Genomic DNA, 22,619 nt, shown 5'->3' with positions numbered 1-22,619 from the left:
TGAAAAGCAAGGCAAAACTTGGCCTGAGCTTGATTCTTTTAAAAAGTAATCATGGATTCTGCATCCAGTATGACATCCCCAGACAACAGGGCTATTTTGTGAATCTGGTTATACTTTAATGTATTCAAACTGTGGCCAGAACATGGTTCTGCTGTGCAGAAGGAACAGGTGGTCACCTAGAGCAGCAGTGATTTAGGGTAAACAAAATGTTTTATGTTTATGTTAACATATGTTAACATATGTTTACCTAGGAAAGATGAGCATTTCTTAATCTGGCTGTGGCTGAGAAAGCCATATAACTTTCACCCTGCTGATGATCTATTTTAGACATCCTGATTCTTGTTTGTGCTTCTTCTTGGTGTGAAAACCATCTCCAGGAAAGGCTGTCTTTCTTTTGGGTGCATGGATAAGTCATTGCTTTTCTGGATGTTGTTAAGGCCTCTTCCTTTCATTGTCTGTACTCTGCACCGTCTCAGAAGAGTTACCAAAATCGCTTTCATCATTACCATGGCAATAAACTTTCCTACACAGCCCCGAGGGCCAAATCCAAATGGTTGGAAATAACGTGAAGGAACCTGCATAGAATAACATAAGGAACAAAATTGTAAGACAAATTTTTCTTCAGGAAAAATAGCCAAAATTATGATGGAAATTTATAGTAAATATTTTCTGAGAAAACTTGTGGGAAGAACCTCTTTGGAGCAATTACTTTGTTCCTTATTCCTGAGTTATTTCTTGACCACATGGACTGTTGCTTTGTTTTTTCTTACCCTTTATGCTGAACACCCCCTCTTAATCAAGGCAGGCCAAAATACAGAAATACCTACAGGAGATATGCCATTTTAAATGCTAAGATAGCAGAAGATGTAAAGTTAAGCAGCTGAATTCTCTGTGTGTATTTCAGTCTGTTCATCTAGTGAACTACAAGGGATCTTACCATAAGCTGTGAAATGGAGATAAGCTTTAGCATACATTAAAGTTCATTAAAAACGTAAGTAGTTCATAAAAAGTTCATTACAAAGTCCATAAATGTCTGAGACAAAGGCTGCTACCTTGTCCAATGATAATTATAAGGTTATATACATACTACAGTTGTCACTAAAAAGCTAGTGTGCCTGTGAATTAATTTGTCATACAATATAACAAAGAAAATTTTAATTAGCATCTAATGCAGAGATAATGTTTTTAATTCCTGTCCTATCAATTAAAATGTCAAAGGCGGGATTCTCAAAACTACTGAAGAATGCACAGCCAGTTTCTGCTGCCTTTATTGATGTTGAATAGATCAGTTCTTCAAAGCAGTCCCAACAATGTGAATAGGACTGCTTAAAGGAAAGCTACTTGTTATGAAAAAGTAAGTCTGGCTATAACTAAGTTATTGTTCTTCATTTGTGTACTTAAAAAAAAAAAAAGTAATTTACTAGCTGTGTTCATCTGGTTTTCTATTTAACCCAAGAATTTAGTAGGAAAAGTTGCTTTGTATTGAATTATTTAGGAGAGTTATCCTTTTTTTTTTTTTTTTCCTTCCCTCCTTTGCAGTCTGAGAAAAATGCCTTCTGTTTAAATTACTTCAAATAACAAACTGAGATGTGCTTTTTGATGGATGATAGGTAAATACAAATGTTCATAATACAGAGCAGTATAGCAGCTGGCAGTACAGCACAAAGGCAAAGGCACAGCCTGGGAAAATGGAAAAATGTTTAGAATCTAACAATGCAATCTTATCATAAATAATGGTGTGGGTTGCTATTCACTTAGAGAACTGAGTGGAAATTGTGCCTGCTAGAATAATTATGTGGCAAATAGAATGCATCAAGTCAGATAGAAAATGCGTGGTTAAATATTTGGTCAAGGGGAAAATATTTTTAGCAGCAAAGTGTGCTTATAAAATAAGCAAGAAATCCATTTTGATAGAAATAGCTAGAATGAAAATAATGGGCAAAACTGAGGAAATTATTCACAGTGAATAGTTAGTTTAATAAACTTAATCACTTATCCTCTTCTTGAATTTTATACAATGTCTTTTTTCCTGATTTGTTGTTCTTAGTACTCTGTGCAATTTGCTGTGGGTAATCAACTAGCAGTTTAGAAATGTTAACTTTTTTTAGTTCTGACTGTGTGTGTGGCATACATGATACCTGTGTGTTTTTGGCAGGAAAATTGTAGGACTTAGAGGCATGCTTCTGGCTTGAACATTCACATCTTTTGTTTCCATATTCTCTTAAGTATTTCTTCAGTAAGCCCATTTTTGGTGCATCAAAGTGGGCCATCTTTTTATTTCTTTAAAACAAATCACTATTTATGGACACCTATGTGTGCAGCTTCTAACATCATTAAAAAAAAAAAGTGTTGCCAGGTAACAAAATGATTTCCAAATTCTTTTGGTTAGACAAAATGACAACTGTGAAAGTGGTGGGAAGCATTAATGTTTTAATTTCAACCCCATTTGACCTTAGTGTTTGATAGGCCATTAGAAAATACAAGGTAAATCTTGCATATGAGGAAAATCTGTGGATCTAGGATAGTAAGGCTAACCTTCTGCAGCTGAGTTTCCCTTCGTAGGGCTAAACTGATTACTCCCTCCACTCTTGCATGACTCCTGGTCCTAAGATCTTGCTAATTGCCTCAGAGAAGTACTAATCAGACCTTAATATTTCATAATTTGTACTTTCTGTCACTTGAATTGCAGTACCTTTCGTTCCATTTGCACTGGCTAACTTAGTCAAAAATGAGAAATGAAACTTGGAGTGCAGTCAGTCTACAATCTTTCAATACATTTTTAATCACTCCAGATGGTTATTACTGAACAAATACATTTTTGGAAAACAATTGTTAATCAATAAACATAACAGCAAAGTTCTGAATGAAAGAAAATAATCTGAAGGATGAGTTACAGTAATAGGGATTACAAAAAAAAAGTGCTATTGATACAGGACTCAGAACTATAGGCTAAAGAAAGTTCTAGTGCTGTTGGGATCTAGAGTAAAACCCGTATTAAAATTTTGTACTGAACTGGGACTGAATTACTCAACATTTCCAGTATTGAGCTGATAAGAACTCAGGACTTCCATTTCAGTCCATAAAGGATGTTTATTTTCAGTTAGGAAAAATAAATAAATTTCTATTTGAATAGAATGGGCCAGCTAGATTTTCCATCTCTCGGGAGTTACTATACCACTTCACCTCCCCAGACCTTCCTCCTACTGACTCAGCTCTGTGTACTGCTTGCATGGCTTTAAAGCCTCTTCGTATTTTCCAGTATGAGGGGATATAATGGAAACTGTGTGTGTTTTGGACACATTTCAACAGAAATTTGTAATAAAAATTAAGGTGTCTGGGAAACTCTTAGTTTTCGATACCATCATTCTTTTCCAATTAAAAAACACTTTGGTAGGAAAATTTCCTGCCAGCTCTAATAATAAAAGAGCAGGATGTTTAGCTAGTTAGGCACTTAGACAAAGGGAAAACAGATTTATGATCAAAATAAGAGGAAGATACATTTTTCAGAAGAAATAATATCCCATCTCCTATACGAAAAAAGATGCAAAACTTACGTTCTTCTCAAAATTTTCAAGAGAAAACTCATTTGGCTTTGGGAAGAATTCAAGCTTATGCATACGTCCAATATTGAGAATAATGTTTGTTCCCTTTTTCACAGGATAACCATCAATTACATCATCTTGTAAAGCTTTTCGCATGATCAAGTCCACAACTGGCTGGTATCTCATGCTTTCATAAATGAAGTTCTCCACAATTTTTAAGTTTGGCATGTCATCACTCTGTATGTCTCTGTCACCTTGAGGAATAAAACAGATAACGAAGAAGTTGTTTATGATTTTCACAGCTTCATCATGCAAACAGCAAATCATTTTTGGAAGATTCTCAGTTCTTTGCATGGTAGGTAGGATCTAATGGCTTCCAAGTAGCTTGCTATGGGCTCACATACCAGGGAAACCTGGTATATTGTTTATCAGCACAAGCCCTAACTTAATAACTTATGATCTGCTCCAGAGCTCTTCCTTTTCATACATTATGAGTCTCTGTCTTGCTTTCTTGTCAATAACAAAACTCCAGAAGCCTTTCCCTGGCTCTGTGAGCTGCATACCAATTCCTTCGTATGACTGAGAGCAACAAAACAGAACCCAAAATCTTCTGAGAACTGACAGCAGATGGAATCTGAGAATAGTCTACAAGTGGGAGAAGATGACTTTGTAGGGACCTTACATTTTCACTGTGTGATTGGGCTTTGCTGGATGTACAGCTAGGTCCTGGTGTGATGTGGCAATTTCAGTTAGCCTGAGTAAGTTTCTCCTGGCGCGATTCCTTCAGCAGCGGTGCTAGTGCAGCTGACCAGCAACGTGCCATACTACCGGTGCGGGAGTGTCGCCTCAGTTAGTTACAAGCTACACGCAGCTCAAGAGCTACAGGTAGGTCACTGCAGTGGTAGGTTTCTGAGGTAAAAAGATATCCTTGCTACCCCAGTTGGTCATTTGCTGAAGGAAAGACAACAATGTTCTACTGCCTTCTCATTTCAAGGCTGCCAGAAAGAAGTAGAGAAGGTGAATAAGAAAGTAGTCAACTCTTATAACAATAAAATGTTATTTATTGATCTCAGTGGAAATGGAAACAACATTCCTTCACTCTTAGATCAAATAAAATCAAATCTACTCTTAGTGCATATCATTGATGTTTTACTTCCATATAGCTTGTCTCCCTGTAATATCTGTAGTGCTTTCAAGAAACTTCTAGCCTCTTTTCTACTGATGCCTGCAGAAAAGTCAGCCAAAAAACCTGCCTGCCAGCTTGAGTTTTCTTCAGAAAATTCCTGAATGCCTTCATTGTCCAGCTCTGCATTTCTAGAGGTACTACATTACATTTCTAGAGATTCTGATTCCCAGACTGAAAATTGAAAATTTTGAAATCTCTAGAGGGTTCTTTAAAGTTCCACGAATGGAATTACTGTTCTCCACCAACCTCTACTCTTTTAAGTTCAGGAAACTGCAAATCTCTGCTATTTTATTACATTTTAGCCAGTTGTTGAATTAGTGACATCTTAGTACTTTTTCCATTGCTTTGTTACCTTTTCATTGAAATGTAAAGTAATAGTTTTGAAATGTGAAGAAATGGTAGAATGTATTGATGTTTTGACATTTTCTGGAATGATTTGAAATCTGAACTTTAGAAAAAATAATTGTAATTCTTGCTTTTTGGTCAGTTACTCAGAAGTATTTCTTGGTTAAAAAAAAAGACTTAATATTATCTGGAGTCTATTGTATGATCTCTCGAATGAGAATGTTTATAAAATCAGAGACCTTTTTGCACAAAAGCAACAGTGCAGCAAAGGCTAGATGTTACTCTAGGAAGTTAACTATGTCAAAGACTTATAACTTATTAAATTAGTGCTATGTCTTCAAGCTACGCGATACTTTCTGAAGAAAACACTGATGTGTAAGAAATTGTAAGAGGTGGTTTATTTTAGCAAACTTTGAGATTGAAGTACTCTGGCACAGACAGATTTCACTGAGGCATTTTATAGTGATGGATCTGAGTCCGATTTTTGGCGTCATGTTGCATCTGAGCGCTGTTATGAAGTCGAGTATAGTTGTGAAAAGAACCGTTTCAGCTATATATTAGTGTAACTTTTTGCTGTTCTTATGGCTTACAGGACTCAACGTTTTTGCTAAAGTCAGCAAGCTGATACCTAACTTCACAGTTTGCTGGATTCAAGGTTACAAGGTTTCAGGCCAGTGAGAAAAAGGGCCACACACAAGAAAAGAAGAAATGCTGTTTTTTAGCTCAACAGGGAGAATGTTGACAAAAGAATTTACTAAAATTTTAAGAGAGCATTGAAAATATTTTCAAAATGAATGCAGCTCTTTGATTGTATTTAAAACTTAAATTAAGAGTTCCTTGGTAAAAGAGCAAATGATTTGTTACGCGCTTTTCAGTGTCTAACTGACCACAAGTAAATGCTGAATAAGGATGAATGAAATTATTTATCTGTATAATTCAGTAGGATGTTCAGGCTTTGACTGAAGGCTAGAGAAAGGGAAGAAGAGAAGTTTGGAATATTTTGACTGTGTTTTGAAAGGTTAGTCATTAGTACTTAAAGAGGAGACCAGTTTGAGATTAAAATGGGATGAGAGCAGAATATGATATGACATTTTAAATTTTGCTTAATCTTGCCATTCTGCAGTCATAGCGAAACTTAGTTGAACATGTTCTGTATATTCATAGGAAAATATCGGTGGTTAGAAGTATCTGAAATAAGTTTCTCCTTTTGCTGCTGCAAGGTAAATTGAGAATAATTTCACTGGAACTTGTGAGGTGACTGCTGATTTGCACTGCTGTTCCAGAGGGGTGAATTCAGCGCACACTTTCTAACAGATTGTCAATTCTGATGATTCCTATTTGAAATTATCTTAAAAATAGCTCATCTTCTTTCATTTACTCTTGAATAAAATGCCTTTTACATATAATACTAGTTTTTACACTTTGCAGCAAATAGTCATGTTAGAAGAAAATCTTAGAATTTTCAGCCTTGGTTAATGGAAATCAGATCACTGCTGAAGCAAAATTGTATTCCAGCATCACCGACTTTGCAGCTTCTGCTTACCCATAACAGTTTCAATTTCTCTTATCATCTCCTCTTCCACTGCGGGGTGCTCTGCAATCAGTATTAGCATAAAGAAGAGAGTCACAGACAGAGTGTCAGGAGCAGCAATCATCATCTCAAGCACACACTGGTTCACATTCTCAGCAGTCAGATCTCCTCGGTTCTGAAAAATCAAAAGGGGAAATGTTGATTACTGCCTCTGATGCCAACAGAAGGTCTTATAGCAGTAGGAAAGGAAGGATCTAGAATATATGCTTGAAAGAAGAGTTGAAATCCTGCCCTTCAATCTCATATGCTAAAGAGCGTTTACTTTTTGTCTTTTGGAGAAAAAACTGAAAACTCATGTTTTGATGGGTCTGTACAGTCTTACAGAAAAGCAAGGGTTTGTTTTTAGCTGAGATCCTTGTTGATTTGTTACTTTTCCTCACAAAGTTTTTGAGCTGTCAGGGATTATGCAGAGTTAGGGTCTACATATAATTTGGTGCCTTTGTGAACAAAAGGTGATATACCGAGATAAAATACAGAGGTTAGGGAGAGACTGGAGGACATTTACGAACAGACTCCCTAAATACTGTTTAAGCCATTAAAAAAAAAAAAAAATCAGACGAGCACTTCTTTCTGAAGATGCAACTGTTCAATGTTTGAATCTCTCTTAGGGTATCTCCAGGACTAATTAATTTGTATCTCTTTGAGATGACACGACTTTCAGATAGATACAGGATTTGCAACTTAAATTTAGCATATTGTTATTGACAGGTGAATGTTAGAAAATTCAAAGTTATCAGTGTTTTGAATATATTGGCAATACCTGTGCAAAAATCAACTGGGATGCAAAGTCCATGTGATCGTCTAACTTTTCAACAGTGGAGAGCTTTTGTCGTTTCTGTTCTATTAAGATTTCCATTGCTCCTTTCAAATCCTTCCTGAAAACAGATAAAATCCGTATTGGTAAATATCTGCAGACTTTTGGTATATGCTAGGATATGATCAGAAACTTAGAGGTTATACCAATAAAAACTCTAGGAATGGGAGAAATTGTATTCTAAGAATGGCTACACGGCAGTAAAACAGGGCAGATTGCCTCTGGTATTCAACAAAGTGATTGCTGCTCTTGTAGTGAAGTAATAAGAGCACTGAATTGCTGCGTTACAAAAAACTACGTAATTGCAGGTCATATAATTGCAGATACTCCAGCAAAGAATAAGTAGAACAGTACAGATACCCTGGCAGTAAAAAACTAAGACCTATGTTAGCTTTGAAAAAATGTTTTACAAGGAATTTTATGGGCTGACTTAATACTGAGAGAAGCCGTATTTTCCTTTATTTGTTACAAATTAATTGTTTGTTAGTTTTGACTGAAATCTTATTTTTTTTATATAGAATAGATTGAAAGGGATGAAAAATGTCTGTACATCCTATTAATGAATGGAAGTTTTTTAAAGAGTTACTAACAGTTCCAAAGTTTTTGTTTATTTCCTTTTATTTTATACTGCATTTTATTATCACTTAGTGAATAAAATGAACCTAGAGAATGTGAAGCATAATTGTTAGAAAAATGCAGAGAAAACTATATTATATTGATGGTAGAGTTGGTCTATTTTTTCATATTTATATAGTTAGCAATACTTCATCAACAGTTTGTATTTCAGTAGTAGAAAAACAAAGTAACAATTTTTACTATTTTATTCTGGATTTTCAATTAGCTATAGATTTGAAGGTAATTTTTTTTAAAAAGTATTTTGAAAAAACACAAAAATTCTTAAATGAGTCCTCAGGTTTTCCATTTTTTGTGTTTTTGTTGCTGAGTTGGAAAATTTGATTGGCTTTATGAGAGTAAATGCATTTAAAACTTCAAACCTGGTAAGGTTCTCATTTGAAATAACAAATTTCTTATCCATTGGAAACAGAGAACGGTCCTTCTTTCCAAGTTTATCAGCAGAATATCAGAAGTCATGGTATGCTGTGATTCTCCGTCACTTTAAAGTCCAACAATTTTTATCATTTTTGCAGTAGGAATTTATTAATATGTCCATTTTAATATGATTGTTTTTGAAACATGAATATTTGCTCATATGGACTTTCTAGTTATAACTGGGCAATTACAGTTAGCTAATATTAAAAGCACAGGATAAAGCAGTGATTATTTCCATAACATAACTGTCTAGGAAATGTTAGAGGGAGAAGGTAAATTCTGTTTATAAGGGAGTTATCATTTACTTTCAATGAACTTCCTTCCTTCTCTTAAATCCCTTATGTTATATAGTCGTGTCCAAACAATTTATTACATGCGCTTTATAACAAGTATTTTCTCAAACTAGATGGACTTTGAATCCAAAATGAATAAAGTGATTGCCATTTCTTTTTGTAGCCAGTTGTCTTTTGGCAGAAGAAAGTAAATGAGATCGTTGGAATAGAAGATGTGTTTTGTGTTTTCGCAAACAGGAAGATGACAAAAAGTATTTGTTCCTTATATAAGAAAAAATAATTTATCCTGAAATGAATTATCTTGCTAAACACCAAATTTTAACTCAAAAATTCACATTGCAAACACCAATAAGCAGGATTATACCAAGGTGTTAACCCTCTTCAGTGACAATGTCATGAATTTAGACATGATTTCTTGTTTCCAGGAACCGATGATCTGTAGCCTACATTTGACTCTCCTTGACTAAGTAGCAAATGTAATTTTACTCCATAGAGTTACTTTTTCTTGTCTGTTTGAATTGAACCAGTTATTTCAATTTGGCTTCATATTTGAAGTGGTATTAGCTAATATTTTGGTGGGTAAATTAAGACTGAATAGGTAAAGGCTTTAAATGATCCCCTCAGATCAGCCACTTGTAGCACCAGCAGCAAATCTTGTTCTGTTGCTGTCTTGGATACGCAGATAAAGTGGACTTTAGCCAGTCACCTTTGCAAGTTTCACAATTTATTTATTTTCTAAAGAAGGAGAGCAAAATATTAAGGAAGATTTTCCTAGAAAGAAAGAATCTTACTCAAACAAGCTGTAAAACTGCTGATACTTACACTGCCTCTTCATATTTCTTGCACAGCCAAGAAATCTTAAAAAAGATATCAGGCTTTAATAAAAGTGCTTGCCAAGCATCAAAGTAGTTCTGAATCTTAAGCACGATGGCACTTTCTGAAAATAGAAGTTAACAAACAGCAGTACAAAATGAAACTTTAATAGCCAAATAACACAAATGCTTCAGAAAAATGAATAATGAGTCCCTGCTCCTACTTCCACTAAGTTCATGAGAATTTGATAAACATTTTGTTTTAATATGTGGTAGATAACATTAGGAAACATTGGTAGCACACTGTAGAAAAGGTACAGTTCTTTGTAAAAACCCATGTTAGGCAGCTAAGAGGAGACAGTGGTGTGACAACCAGAGCCAGATCCCCTCCCATGGGAGTGCAGAAGTAGAATTCTATTGCAGCATCTTGAAATGGGGAAGTCTACACACCTTGATAAGATTAATTCTCTCAAATGTTTTTGGGAGTGAAGAAAGAATAGAAGACTGAGAAACTGTAAGGTGAATTCTTCAAGGCAGCCATTTAGCTAGATGGAAAGATTTCTGATTCTTACATGCATATAATGCTGGGATTGTACCAGCTCAGCGCATAAAAATCTCTGTAGATGCTGCTATTTACTTAAGATGAGTGTGACAAGCTGAATACATATTTTCAATCACATAAAATTCTCTTTTATAACCAGAATCATCTATCATTAAATCAATTTCAATTAATGGTTTGATAATCTAAGAGTCTGCTCATGCTCTGTTTTCTGAAACAAAATTTTTGAGTGATTTCAATGAGAAGTTTTTCTTGGATATGCACTTTAGATCCATGCCAAGGTATATGAATAAAGCTGCCAGTACCATCCAAAGGGATCCCTAGAAAGAGCTTGTTAGATGTGTCAAGCATGATCCGTCTCATAAGATTCAATGCGTTGATGTTTCCCATTTCAGTGGTCACCTCCTCCAGCTTGTCCAGGTGATCAGTTGTTGATTCAACACAAATTGCTATCATATGCACAAGACCAGGACCTGATAGAGCTGAAACACATATGAAAAGTGATCAAAAGACTGATGAATTTTCATACCTTTTTAATAACTTATCTATTGACAATAAAGTTGCTGATAAAATGTAAAGCATTATAATCTGAGTGACTGGAATATTATGGTTTTGAAACTTACTGATTTAACATCCTTTGGATGAAAAATGTAAATATTTTGAGTTAAAATGGCAAGGAACTCAAAGTCAAAACTTTGTTTGCGTCCAGCCAGTTTGTATCTCAGATGCATGTTTTTTGCAAGGTTCACACCATGTTAGAAAAAGTTATTTGGCATTTGTGCTACCTAAGGGAAGCCACCATACCCCTCTCTGCAGTATAGGCACTGTGGACAGCGTGTCTCGTTTGCTTGCAGTGACACTGAGCAGGGATGTTAGGCTGGAGATTTGCTGGGAGGACCACTGGAGTTTCAGAGAATATAACTTTCAGGTGCCCTTAAATAGCATGGCAGCTTTGCAGTAAGCTATTCAGAACTTCAAGTGACAGTGGACATAATGAAGCCTGGTCTGGCAGTATGCTGTGCTTTGGCCAACTATGGCCACCTATGGACAATGGGGATAGTGTCATGATGGTTTTATTACATTTTAAGAATTTTAAAACAAACAAAAGCAGTGGTCAGTTCTGTTGCTGTTTAATTCAGTGGGATGGTATGAAAGACTCCAGCTGGAACAGATTTAGATATTTTTTGAGTAATTTTGGAAATCTTGCCCTAAATACTCCATTTAAATTACTTTTCCATGTAAGAATTGTTGCCGCATGGATATTATTTTAGCAAATATATGGAGAGAAGTATTGTGTGTTTGTAATGGAGGTGATTGATGTTGTAAATATGAGAGAACTGGTCATTCTAGGAATGGGTAGAAAAATAATTTTTTTTCCCTGCTGTCTTCAACCAGCACACAATTTCTGATGTTTTTCAAAAGCAAAATCAAGTAGGAAAGGCCTAAGTGTCAGACAGAAGCCCAGACATCAACAAAATAATATAGAAAACTTAAAACAACAGATTATTAATTTCTTCAAGATCTTATGACATTTTACTTTCCTTATTCAGGTTTCAGATTCGCTATCATAAACTACTGCAGTCTCAGCTGATGAGAATCTTTTCTGAACTGTGAAGTTCAACAACAAAGCAATGAAGTGTGGTAGTTTTTTAGGAAAAATATTAGATCATTGGAAGTAGTTAATTCTAAAGATCTGCAAACACTGTGAAAATTTCCAGTTTGTGGAAACAAGGTGAGTCCAGAAATTACAGATTTAAATAGTAACACTACATGTTTTAGGATTGTTGTGTAATTTCCTATTTGTGTTCAAACTAGTTATATTAATTAAATAAATCTTTATATTTCTTATTTAGGCTTGTTACTACATTGATTCCTAGTGTATTAAATGGATTAATAAATAGTGCTGCTGTGCACATCTAAATTCATTTTGAAACTATAAGCATGTTTTTTCAATTAGAGCAAGAGAGAAAATTCTCTGAACTCATTTGAAGCTGGGATGTGAAGTGTCAAAGATATTTATACAAGTGTCAGTTGAGTTAATACGAATGTTAGACTTTAAATGTAAAAACACTTGAAACTGTGGGCATCATTTAATTTTGTTTTAATCAGAAGGGATTAAAAATCTGCAAAATTATTTCAAGACCGTTTCAAATAACATACCAAGCAGGGTGAGTGTGAAAGAACACATGCAATAAAATATTTCTGTGGGATGTTTAAAGGGAGAAACGCTTTTTATAATTTAATTTTGAAAAGAATAAGCAGCGTTTCCTAAAAAGTAGACTGTATGCTAAAGTGATGCAGTATATTAATGCACGCTGATTTACCTTTGGTGAAAAAGGGTCGAATTTCTTTCCAGTGTGCTGGGTTGTTATTAAATATTATCCCATTTTCATACATGCCAATGCATTGTAATCCAAGCTTACTCCCAAATCGAGAAACATAGTGCCAATGTTTCATTACATGGAACACACTTGAGGATCTGGAAAAGAAAAGGGGTTAAAAAAACAAAACAAAACAAACCCCCCCCCCAACCCCAAACCAAAATATTTCATTAATATATATGGAATATTTATTCTGACATGCTGTACTTGCTCTGAAATGCTGACCTGCTGTTTTGAGACAACAGTCCCAGTTTAGCAGGAGGTACAATACTTGACATTCGATGTTGTTCCTTTTACATGGTTAAAAAACTTGACAATAAGATGACTTCCGAAAGTATATTAGAGCAATAATTTATTCCATAAAGGTTTGAACCTATTTTTTTAATGAAAATGCAAATGGCTACCATAAGGTTTTAATCTCAACACTGTATATACATATGCACTCATAGAAACGAGATATACTGTAAGGTAATGGCCAATATCAGATGTTTCAGAAGATGAGGTAAAATATTTTAATGATATTTATATATATTACTGTACAATGGAATTCTTTTTCTAACCTTAGGTCAGTGGCATTAGGTTTTGGGTTTTTTCTAGATGTTTGGTTTATGGTTCCTTAAAAATTTCTGGCCGACATATGAAATTCAAATCTACTGACAGTTGGTGTGCTTTTTAAAAACCCTAGAGAAGTGCTCCTCAGGTGCTCAGACCACAGGCTGAAAACCACTGCCATAGAAGATTACAGATTGTATTATGAACTAAAACTTGACACATATATCATATAAAGGATAAGGTAGTGTAACTGAAGATGATGTGTTTAACATTTATATAGGTCTCTAATCCTTTTATGTTAACATTGCAGTTGATTTCCCAACTGACTTCATGCATTTCCAGAAGTGTTAAACATTATGTACTACCAATTTCCCTTATCCTTGGCAAATATTTTGGGAGAAAAGGTATATCCATACATAGAAATTTGCTGCAAATAACTTGTCCAAAAATATGACATCTGTTACTTCCTTCCTTAGACAGGAAAAAAATATTTTTCTTGCTTGTAGGCAGTAACTGGGCAGGTTTTAGGGAATATGCTTCCTAATTTTCACTCGTGTGTTAAAGGAGCACAGACAAATTCTGCTCATCTTGATGTGCTCAGTATTTGTGTTATACAAGACTTCAGAGTTGTTTTTTGATGATTTAAAATAATTGGACAGTTGACAACAGACTTTATCATGTGTATTAAATTTTAGCTATACATTTTTTAGCTATTTGTTAACTTCCAGATGCATATAGAAAGCACAAATATGCATGCATCATTTATTATGCAGCATCATAATAGTATTAAATAGAATTATTCATACATAAAAATATTAAATTGAAAAAGAAACTTTATAATACCAAACATGTGGCATAAGTATTCCTAAAATAGAAATGTAGGGAAATTCAGGATATGTACTTCTCTTTTTTCAGTTGACAAACATTACTGGTTGTGACCAGCATTATTGCTTTAAAATATAATTTCCTTTAGAGGGAGCTAGCATCTTAGAAATGCTGATCTGATGACAACATGATCAAATCAAAGCTAACAAAAAGAAATAAAATCAGATGAACATAGATTAAAATTGTACAGTAAGCTGCTTTCTATACCATGTTGCGCACTCTGTGGACCAAATCCCAGATTTCTTATTCTAGGTTAATTTATTCTTTAGCTAGGCAAAGTAAGTGGGAATTTTGCTGTTGACTTCAGCAGTACCAGATTTTCACTGTAGTTTTGCATGAGCAGAGATCAGTTAATGCCAACATACTAAACGATACAAATGAACAACACAGAGTAAGGATTAGAGTAGAAACAGAGAGGAGTGTGCCTGCAGCTCCAGCCTTCCAAGGAGCGGAGCATATTCTCTTTTTAGTATACTTCCCCACATCTGCTTTCTTTTCTAATTTTCTTAAAGGCTTTTGGACATCAAAGAACATAATCTCATGAAACATTTCATGATCATGAAAACAGGGCCTTGAATTATGATAGCCGTCCTGAGAATGGAAAGGTGGGGAAGGCTCGTTCTGCTTCCTTCCATTCTACATATCTACAGAGGAGACATATAATAGAGTATTAAGGAATGATTTTGAGATATGACCTTGTATAAGCATGTATTCCCTATGAAACTATTCAGTGAAGTCCTCCAAAAGACAGTGTGTGTGACAAAGACTGCAAATCCTTCTCTGTATGCGTTACATCTCAATGTTTACAACTGATGTTAAAAAATCAGGTGACATCAGTAGAAACAGTATACCTTTACTGAAGTTAGGCTATGTTTAGTTTTGCATTAAATTTATGGACCACTCTGAAAATTTGATTCTATGATACTGTTAAAAATGTTAAATGTTAAAAATGTTAAATACTAGTTCTCCATGTGCTGTCAATGCTTTTAAGCAAAAAATGTTTGAAGTGATGTACTGACTATAAGGTCTGATGCATCTATGGCATTATTTTTTTACCAGCATTTCTGATGAGTTGCTAATCAGGTAATGCAGGAAGTGTAAGAGAGTAATAAGAGTTTATATGATCAAAACATTATACATTATATTGTTATGTTACATTATATTATTATAGCATTTATATGATCCAAACATTATACAGACATTAGGTAATTAATCTTTATAAAACCTGTGTAGGGTAGGAGAGTAAATAGTTTTCCTGTCATGATTGCCTCCTTTTACAGAGGTAAAAACAGAGATGGAACAGACTTGCCCAAATCCACATGGCAAATCCTGTGATAGAGACTTCCATACTACGTTGCCTTTCATAAGCTTTTGCATAATGAGAGAGCTGAATATGGATTGATATGCTAATAAAAAGATTGTGATTCTTATCCATTATGCATGGAAAACATTTCGTTACTTTTTTTGTTCATGGCATAATTCATGAGCATCCAGAAGATCCAATGCAAAAAGAAAGCAAACATCCACCGGAGGTAATAAAGCGATAGACTGCAGTTTAGCATTATGTTTAAAGCTGTTTGTAATCAAAATCTGTGATTAGCCCCATTAATTGCAGTGGAATTACTCACGATCCTATAATACTGCATTTGCTTAATTACCTTGCTGAACTGCAGCCAAAATCTTCAGGCATTGCTCTTATTTTAAGGAGAACCTAAATAAGAACAAAGGAAACTAAAAATTGGCTTAATCCTGCATTGCAGTCGATCAGTCTAGGTTCCTCTATAGTGTGTAATCCTAATATTACATGGAATAATGAAAGAGATTTTAAACGTTTTTTAGGATTGGGGCTATAATGCTTGATCTTCCATTCCACTAACAAAATGAGAAAATCCACATGGACTTCAAAAGTAACTCTTTAAAAAAGCTAAAAGATTAGAAAAAGATCTGTGAATAGCAGAAAGTAAAAGAATTATAAGATGATTTTTGAAAATATTAATTCTACTTTAGAAAATATAGGAAAAAAGGTTGTAAAAATATGAAAAAGTTCTTCATATTATTAGAGAGAGAAATATTTACTTGCTAATTATAAATGTTTCTTCACCGCTGATCCAAACTCTCACAAATTCTCCATATGTCTTATTGTAGTAGTTGCAGGCATTACCTACTCCCATCCAGAGAAATCTGCCATGTGAAATGAGGGGACCGATTCCCATACAGTATCCAGGCCCTAAGAAATAGGATAAGAAAAGCATGATCTTAGCAATGCTCAGTAACAAGAATACGTCTCTAAGCATCACCCTTTTCAAAGGACCTTTTTTACATTACAGTCAAGGTCTGCACTGGATACTTTACAAAAAATTGCCTTCTGAAGTTCTGTCTTGGAAAAATTTGCATCTATGTTGTTGAAACCTCATTTAATATCCATGGAAGCCTACAGTCTATTCAATGTGCATGCCACACACTATGTTCAATGTTTCTTTGTGCAAACTCAAACTGCTGCTTTCAGATTGCTTGCTTTTGAAGGGATAATGGCTAGATATCAGAAAGAAGAAATGATCTAGAAAAAATGTTTATAGTTTAGTCTTCTGTGGCTTTAACAAATCCTTTGAGCAATCTCGGCTGAATTTGTGTTGAAGTGCCATCGTAACATCTACAAAAGTCAACATCCTTTTGCTGTAAGTAAATTAATTACATTTCTTTTAATTAATGGTAATTAGTGGCAGAGTGAGAAAATAGATATTTAAAGGAAAATGCATTTTAGTCCTGTGAACTTATGAAAACAGCATACTAAAGTAGGAGCTAAGAATGGAGTAAAATGCATTTAGTCAACAAAGTTCTCACCTCCTTCTGCTATGTCTGAGCATCAGATTTCCCTCTTATAGCAGAAGAGAGAAAGTGGATAGGGCAGGAGATAATTTGCATAGTCACAGAATTCTTTTTAGAAGGAGTCTTTCCTTCTACACTGAAAGCTTGGTTTGCCCCTTATAATGTCTATAAAACATACCTCTAAGTCCATAAAACAAAACAAATTAAGTGCCTACAAAACTTCTGTATTTTATATTGTTTAAAAGATTAACAAGCTGCTTAAGATTCCAGCCTTTACTAATAAGAATCAGAAGAACCCAGGCTTGTTTAAATACCTGTAGATCTAAGGCAAATTAACTTAGTTTTCTTTTGTTGATCCCATCAAGCATTCAGACAGAATGCACAACCTTCTGTAAATGCCTTTTCTTCTTCTCCAACTTCACAAGGATTATAGCATATTGAAGGATACTTGGAAACGATCTCCTCTCGCATTAATTTTATTCAGGTGCCACTACATTGGGTTAAAATTACTGACTAGAATTATCCCTGATTTACACCATCACAAGATGTGCACACTGTTTAATTTATGCATTGGATCATTGCATTGCATCTGTTGGAGAATAGGCTGAATCAGTGATGCTTACCATAAGCCCCCCCAAAACATTACAGTGAGGGCCCTCTGAATGGGAAACCATTTGATGTTTTCCTGTTACGGAGCATCTTCAGTACCAAACACAGGGAGAAAAATTGATAACCTAATAAAATCCAAATAATTGCCCAGAAAATATTGTTTGTTGCCAGTAAAGACAATTTGGAAAGGATTAAGCTTACAACATGTAAAAGGTAGAAGTCCAAAATGCATATGAAAATATGAACATCTAGACTTGGTTAAAATGATATCATATTTTTCTAGCATATACACAATAAAGCAAAAAAGTAAATGTCATATTTTTATACAGCCAAGCTAACTTTACTATGGAAGGTAGAGCCTGTTAAATTTTTCTTTTACCAGTTATGTTTTAAAAAGCTGTGTTATTTAAACTGACTTACTAAATTTCCTTGACATGCAATTATTATTCAACATTCCCTTCTCACTTAAATTTGAGAAACAAGAGAAATGCTTTGACAGCTTCTGGGGGATACGTAGCTAAAGTTAGTTTACCTGGTATTGATGATGTTTCTTCATGATTCCATATTAGAAATAAAAAGCACATGAGAAGGAGTATGGGCACTGTGGCCACTGGCATCCCATCTGGTACCAGGCTGGTGATGTAGTACATTGGATTCAAAGTTTCCAGTACCATCTTTTCCAAAAGATTCTGCTTTGCTTTATAGAGAAAAAGGTGAAAAGAGGCTGAGTTTTCCAAACTCAAAGATATATTCAGCTTTAGTGGGTACCTCGCAATCCCTTTGTAGGTCCTGTAAATGAGCAAATTAGCTCTTGTAGTAGCTTTATTTTATAATGAGACTGGCTGCCTGGACTGTTTGCCAGGACAAGCTACATCACAAGTCAAAACAGACATGCAGCAGACACTCTTTTTGCTTGGAAATCACAAAGCTTTCCTGACCTTGGTATTGAAGCTTAGTTTTGGATACTTTGGCTGATAGACCTTTTATCTCTGATATTGCCTTGGCTGGCCAATACTGAGGTTTACTCCTTGCAAATTTTTAACCAAAACACAAGAAATTAAACTTTCAGCACATGTGGAAGCATTGAATGAGTTCACTTGCAAGCTTTCATCTCTGTTACTTACCCTTTTTTCCTTCCTATGTGCCTGTAGTGCTTGTTAAAGTCTTTGGATTTCCAGAATAACTACATTGTGTTTTTCCAGAAACAGATGCACTGTATGTCAGGCTGTTGACTGAAGCAGTGTATTCGGTGTGTGTTGGTTTTTTTTGTTTGTTTGTTTTTTTATAATCAGGTTTTGAGTGTAGTGTAATGCATTGCATTTTTTTATGGTTCTTTTGCTAAATATTTGGAAAAATACAGTGTTTATTTTAACAAATGAGATCATGGATTGCCTAGCGCCATATTTTCCTTCAGGCAGCAACCATTACTTGGCAAAGGAAAGGAAAACCAAGCAAACGGACAGGTCTGTCATGAAGCTTTTCCTTGCAGCCTACTCTCCCCAAGTGCTTTCTCGTTTATCTTGTGCTTTGGTCTCATGTTGCAGAAGAGTGTACACCTTACTTTGTAGTAACTGTTAATAATAGTATTATATTAAGCAATGCCAAGAATATGATATATGCTTTCTACACGCTAAGAAGATTGGTGTTTACAATCTAAGTAGAAATTGTATAGAGTATAGACAAAACCTGGGAAAGAGAGCAAGCAGTGGTTCAAAACCTTTCAGGTACAAGTATTGCTCCAGTATTTTGGATCATTACTATGAAATGCTTCCGGTATTTTTGTGATTCAAAATGACCATGACACAATATGCCAGATGACTCTTTAGAAATACACATGATATTCCAAAGCTAGCAGTAGACATCTTGTGTTACATACTTGGATAATCTCATATCTTGCATGTTCTGAAGGATGGTTTAGTTGTCAGAAGCATTTTTGAACATGTAATGTTATTTTTAGTGAAACTAATGCTGTGCTGCACACTAATAATATTTCAAGTAAAAATGCTAGCTTTAAATTACCCGGAGTACTATTCAGGACCACAACAAAAAGTGTACCTGCCTGTATACGTAAATAGTTTCCTTAGTTTCAATTCCTTTCTCTCACTTTGAGTTTATGGTATTATAGAAGGAGATAACTACTTTTAGGGCATGCAATTTCACTTTTTTTATTGCTCTTTCTCTCTGGATCTGGATAAACTTAATCTATGTAGTCCATTGCCACCTTTGCTGCACTTAGGCACTCTGTTAATTGGGTTTTGTTTGGTTGGGTTTTTTTTCCTCTTCAAGAGATTCAGGTGTTTCAGTCTGACAGAACCTACAGGTTCCATCTAGGTGTTTATGCCTCTGGGTGGTATAAAATAAACAGGCCTATACCTACAAATGTATATCTATGAATAGTATATCTGTAGGTTAAGCCCTGTGAGGTTTCAAGGTGCTGATTTGCTTGCACAGGTCACTTTGCAAACATGAGCCTTCCTCTTTTATTTTCCAAAAATATGGTGTGGGGTTTGATCTTGCTCTGTTCTTGTTTTTCACAGCTTAAAGCTCACCTTTGTGTGGAAAGGCAGGCCAGCTGTATGGTTTGACAGAGAAATGGAAGTAGATTTTTATCTTTTCAGAATATCTAGATTGCAGTGAATTGGGTTTGGGGTTCCAGATTACCCCTAATTTCATAATTTTACAATATATTAGGAAGAGAATAAAATCTTATCTTTTTTTTTTAACTATGGTACGGTGTCCAGTCAGTTACATCAGTGTGTAATTTTTATATCCTGGATTTGACTGTCATATGGATGAAAGCTTTTAAAGAGATTGTCTTAAATTTGGATACCTTTTATACTCTTGAACTGATCTGAAGGTGTCTTATTTTTAGTAAAAGTGGTCCCTCAAACTCTTAAGAAATGACAATTGTCATTTCTTATGTTGAGAAGTTCTTTGTCCTGTTTCAATGAGTATGATGCAAGCAGACTTCCAGGTTTTGCATTTCTAATACTTGTTTATTGGAAAAGCCAGCTGGGCCAGGAAAAATTCACATTAAAATATTTCAGCTGAACTATTCTTCCTGTATAATTGCTTGTACTCATTGTATTATTTCAGGAATTTTCCTTGAGGTAAATTGCTCTTAATAGAAACTCAGCCAAGTTCGTTTTGATAGTGACTAGTCTCTGAATAGATTGAAGATGTTTAGAAATGAAACAAAGCCAGAGTGTCAGTTTAGCAAGGAAGAAGATCCTTTGACTGCTCATTTTGTCTTAAAATGTTGTATGGATAATTTTCCTTTCCTTGCAGCAGCTTGAGGCATGTGTCTAATCAGAGAGATTTGTTGGTTCTGATTAACACTTACTTACTTACTTGTATGGTGAGTGGAGGGAGGAAAACTTTTAAAATCAAATAGTGGAAGGAAAGAGACCTATTACAAGGAAGTGCTTTTGTAACAGAAAGTAGATGGATATGCACAGTCCTGGCCATGGATAGAAGTAGCTCTCAGCAGCTGGGAAAATATCTGCCAGCAGAGGGCACTGCGGGTTGTTGTGCTTTAAGACTTGAATGTAAAGTACTGTGAGAAAATTCTGTCTTAAATACTTTCTTGCAAAAGAAGGTGTTATGGTGAATGATGACAACGTCCACAGTAAACAAAGAATTGTCAATATATCTACCTGACAATTGTGTTAATCCCTGTCCCTTCACTTATAGCTTTGTATCTAATGTTTGTATTAATAAAATAGCAAGAGAGTGTATCATAGCTGAAAATTTCTGATTATTTTTAGAAGGAGCTCATAAGACTGCATGAAAACTGTCGAAGAACCATTCCTGACTGTTGGAATTCTTTCCGCACCTGTTTCACTTGTCAGCAGGGACATGGGGGAAAAAAATCTGCTTCTCATTATAAATCCCTAAAATGTTAGTGCCCTCTATTACTAGCATCTGAAGCTGAATCTCAGTTACAAATGAACCTGTGTATTATTAGCATCTGAAGCAGATGACTTAGGCTTAGCTAAACAGTTTGGGAGAATAAAATCAGTGCTTTTAATAGACTGGTTTCACACAAGTATAACTCTATTGGCTTATATAATTTGAGTAAGTTTTTTTTTTCTAGCTAAAATTTGGTAGCCCTTCCTCTCTTTTTCCAGAAGTTAGAATAGATATTGCCTCTTTTCCCTCAATGAAGATCGAAGTCGTCACGCAGACTGCAGAGGCTGAGCCTTCCACAGATGAGTATGTGCATCGCTTTTGTTGTGCATTGCACAATTAGAATGCTGATGACGAGGTAAGGAGTGGTTTTGTTATGTTTGTTCTGTGGATGCTGCCTGAAAGTGAACTAGTCCAGGAAGAGAGTGGCTCAGGGTATGTCTGCACTGCTATTTCAGTTTACATCAGGAGTGTGCTTTGGAAGGAAACCTCCAGATCATTCCCATTAATGATGCTTCAGTTCATATTGCAGAGCAATCTCAGAACATGCGAACTGGGTTCTTTTGGATGAAAATAAATCAGATAATGTGCTCCAAAGCTGCATCTCATTCACTCCAGCTTTTAATGGGTATTCAGACCACAAGACCAGGTTAGATCTATTCTGAAGAGAAGCCCCCTGAATTGAGTATATTGTGTACATTGTGTTCCTGTTGGATCACAGTGCTTGCCAACATTGGAATAGCCTATGAGGAACACAGGCAGTACCTTTTGATAAATAAAATACTTGGTTTCATTAGCTTAAAGCATGCAACTGTTTTGCTGTATTGGTATTATAGCACTTACCATAAGATGAGAACTATCTCTGATTCTAACTGCATGGCAGATCTCTTTAAGAGAGCTCATGCTGAAGTTCTATATGATTATTCTAATTTTGCCTTCTAATTGTGGATTTTGTTGTGAAATAAACAATCCTTATCCTAGCTGTTGAATAAGAAGTCATATATGGAACCACTGTAAAATTAGTTGCAGTTGCATGGAACTTATTGCTAGAGCCATTAAAAGAATGCACCTTTTCGTTACATGATTCCATTCCTTTTGAAGAATTAATTAACTGGCACTGGATAATTATCACTAGGTGTACAGCATGTATCACATAAATAAGCCTTGATACAGGGATTGTCTTGTTCCTTTGAAAGTCAATGGGATTCAAAGTTGAGAATACATTAGATTTTTTTTTTTTTAACTTGAGAGTGCTTAGCATTTCT

General features: G+C 35.1%; 1 protein-coding gene across 1 annotated transcript; it reads right to left on the bottom strand.

Moving 5' to 3' along the window:
- Positions 1 to 247: 247 nt before the first annotated feature.
- CYP19A1 (cytochrome P450 family 19 subfamily A member 1) lies at positions 248 to 18,119 on the bottom strand. The gene is given in 10 exon segments (XM_013957074.2): positions 248 to 358; positions 360 to 575; positions 3,555 to 3,796; positions 6,617 to 6,779; positions 7,425 to 7,539; positions 9,644 to 9,758; positions 10,498 to 10,674; positions 12,517 to 12,671; positions 16,087 to 16,237; positions 17,978 to 18,119. Coding segments are annotated over 10 exon segments (1,587 nt in total).
- Positions 18,120 to 22,619: the final 4,500 nt, after the last annotated feature.

The sequence above is a fragment of the Apteryx mantelli genome, chromosome 15 (genome assembly GCF_036417845.1).
Source record: "Apteryx mantelli isolate bAptMan1 chromosome 15, bAptMan1.hap1, whole genome shotgun sequence".
NCBI lineage: Eukaryota > Metazoa > Chordata > Aves > Apterygiformes > Apterygidae > Apteryx > Apteryx mantelli.
The sequence above is the reverse complement of the archived record's forward strand: the minus strand, read 5'-3'. Positions and strand labels throughout refer to the sequence as shown.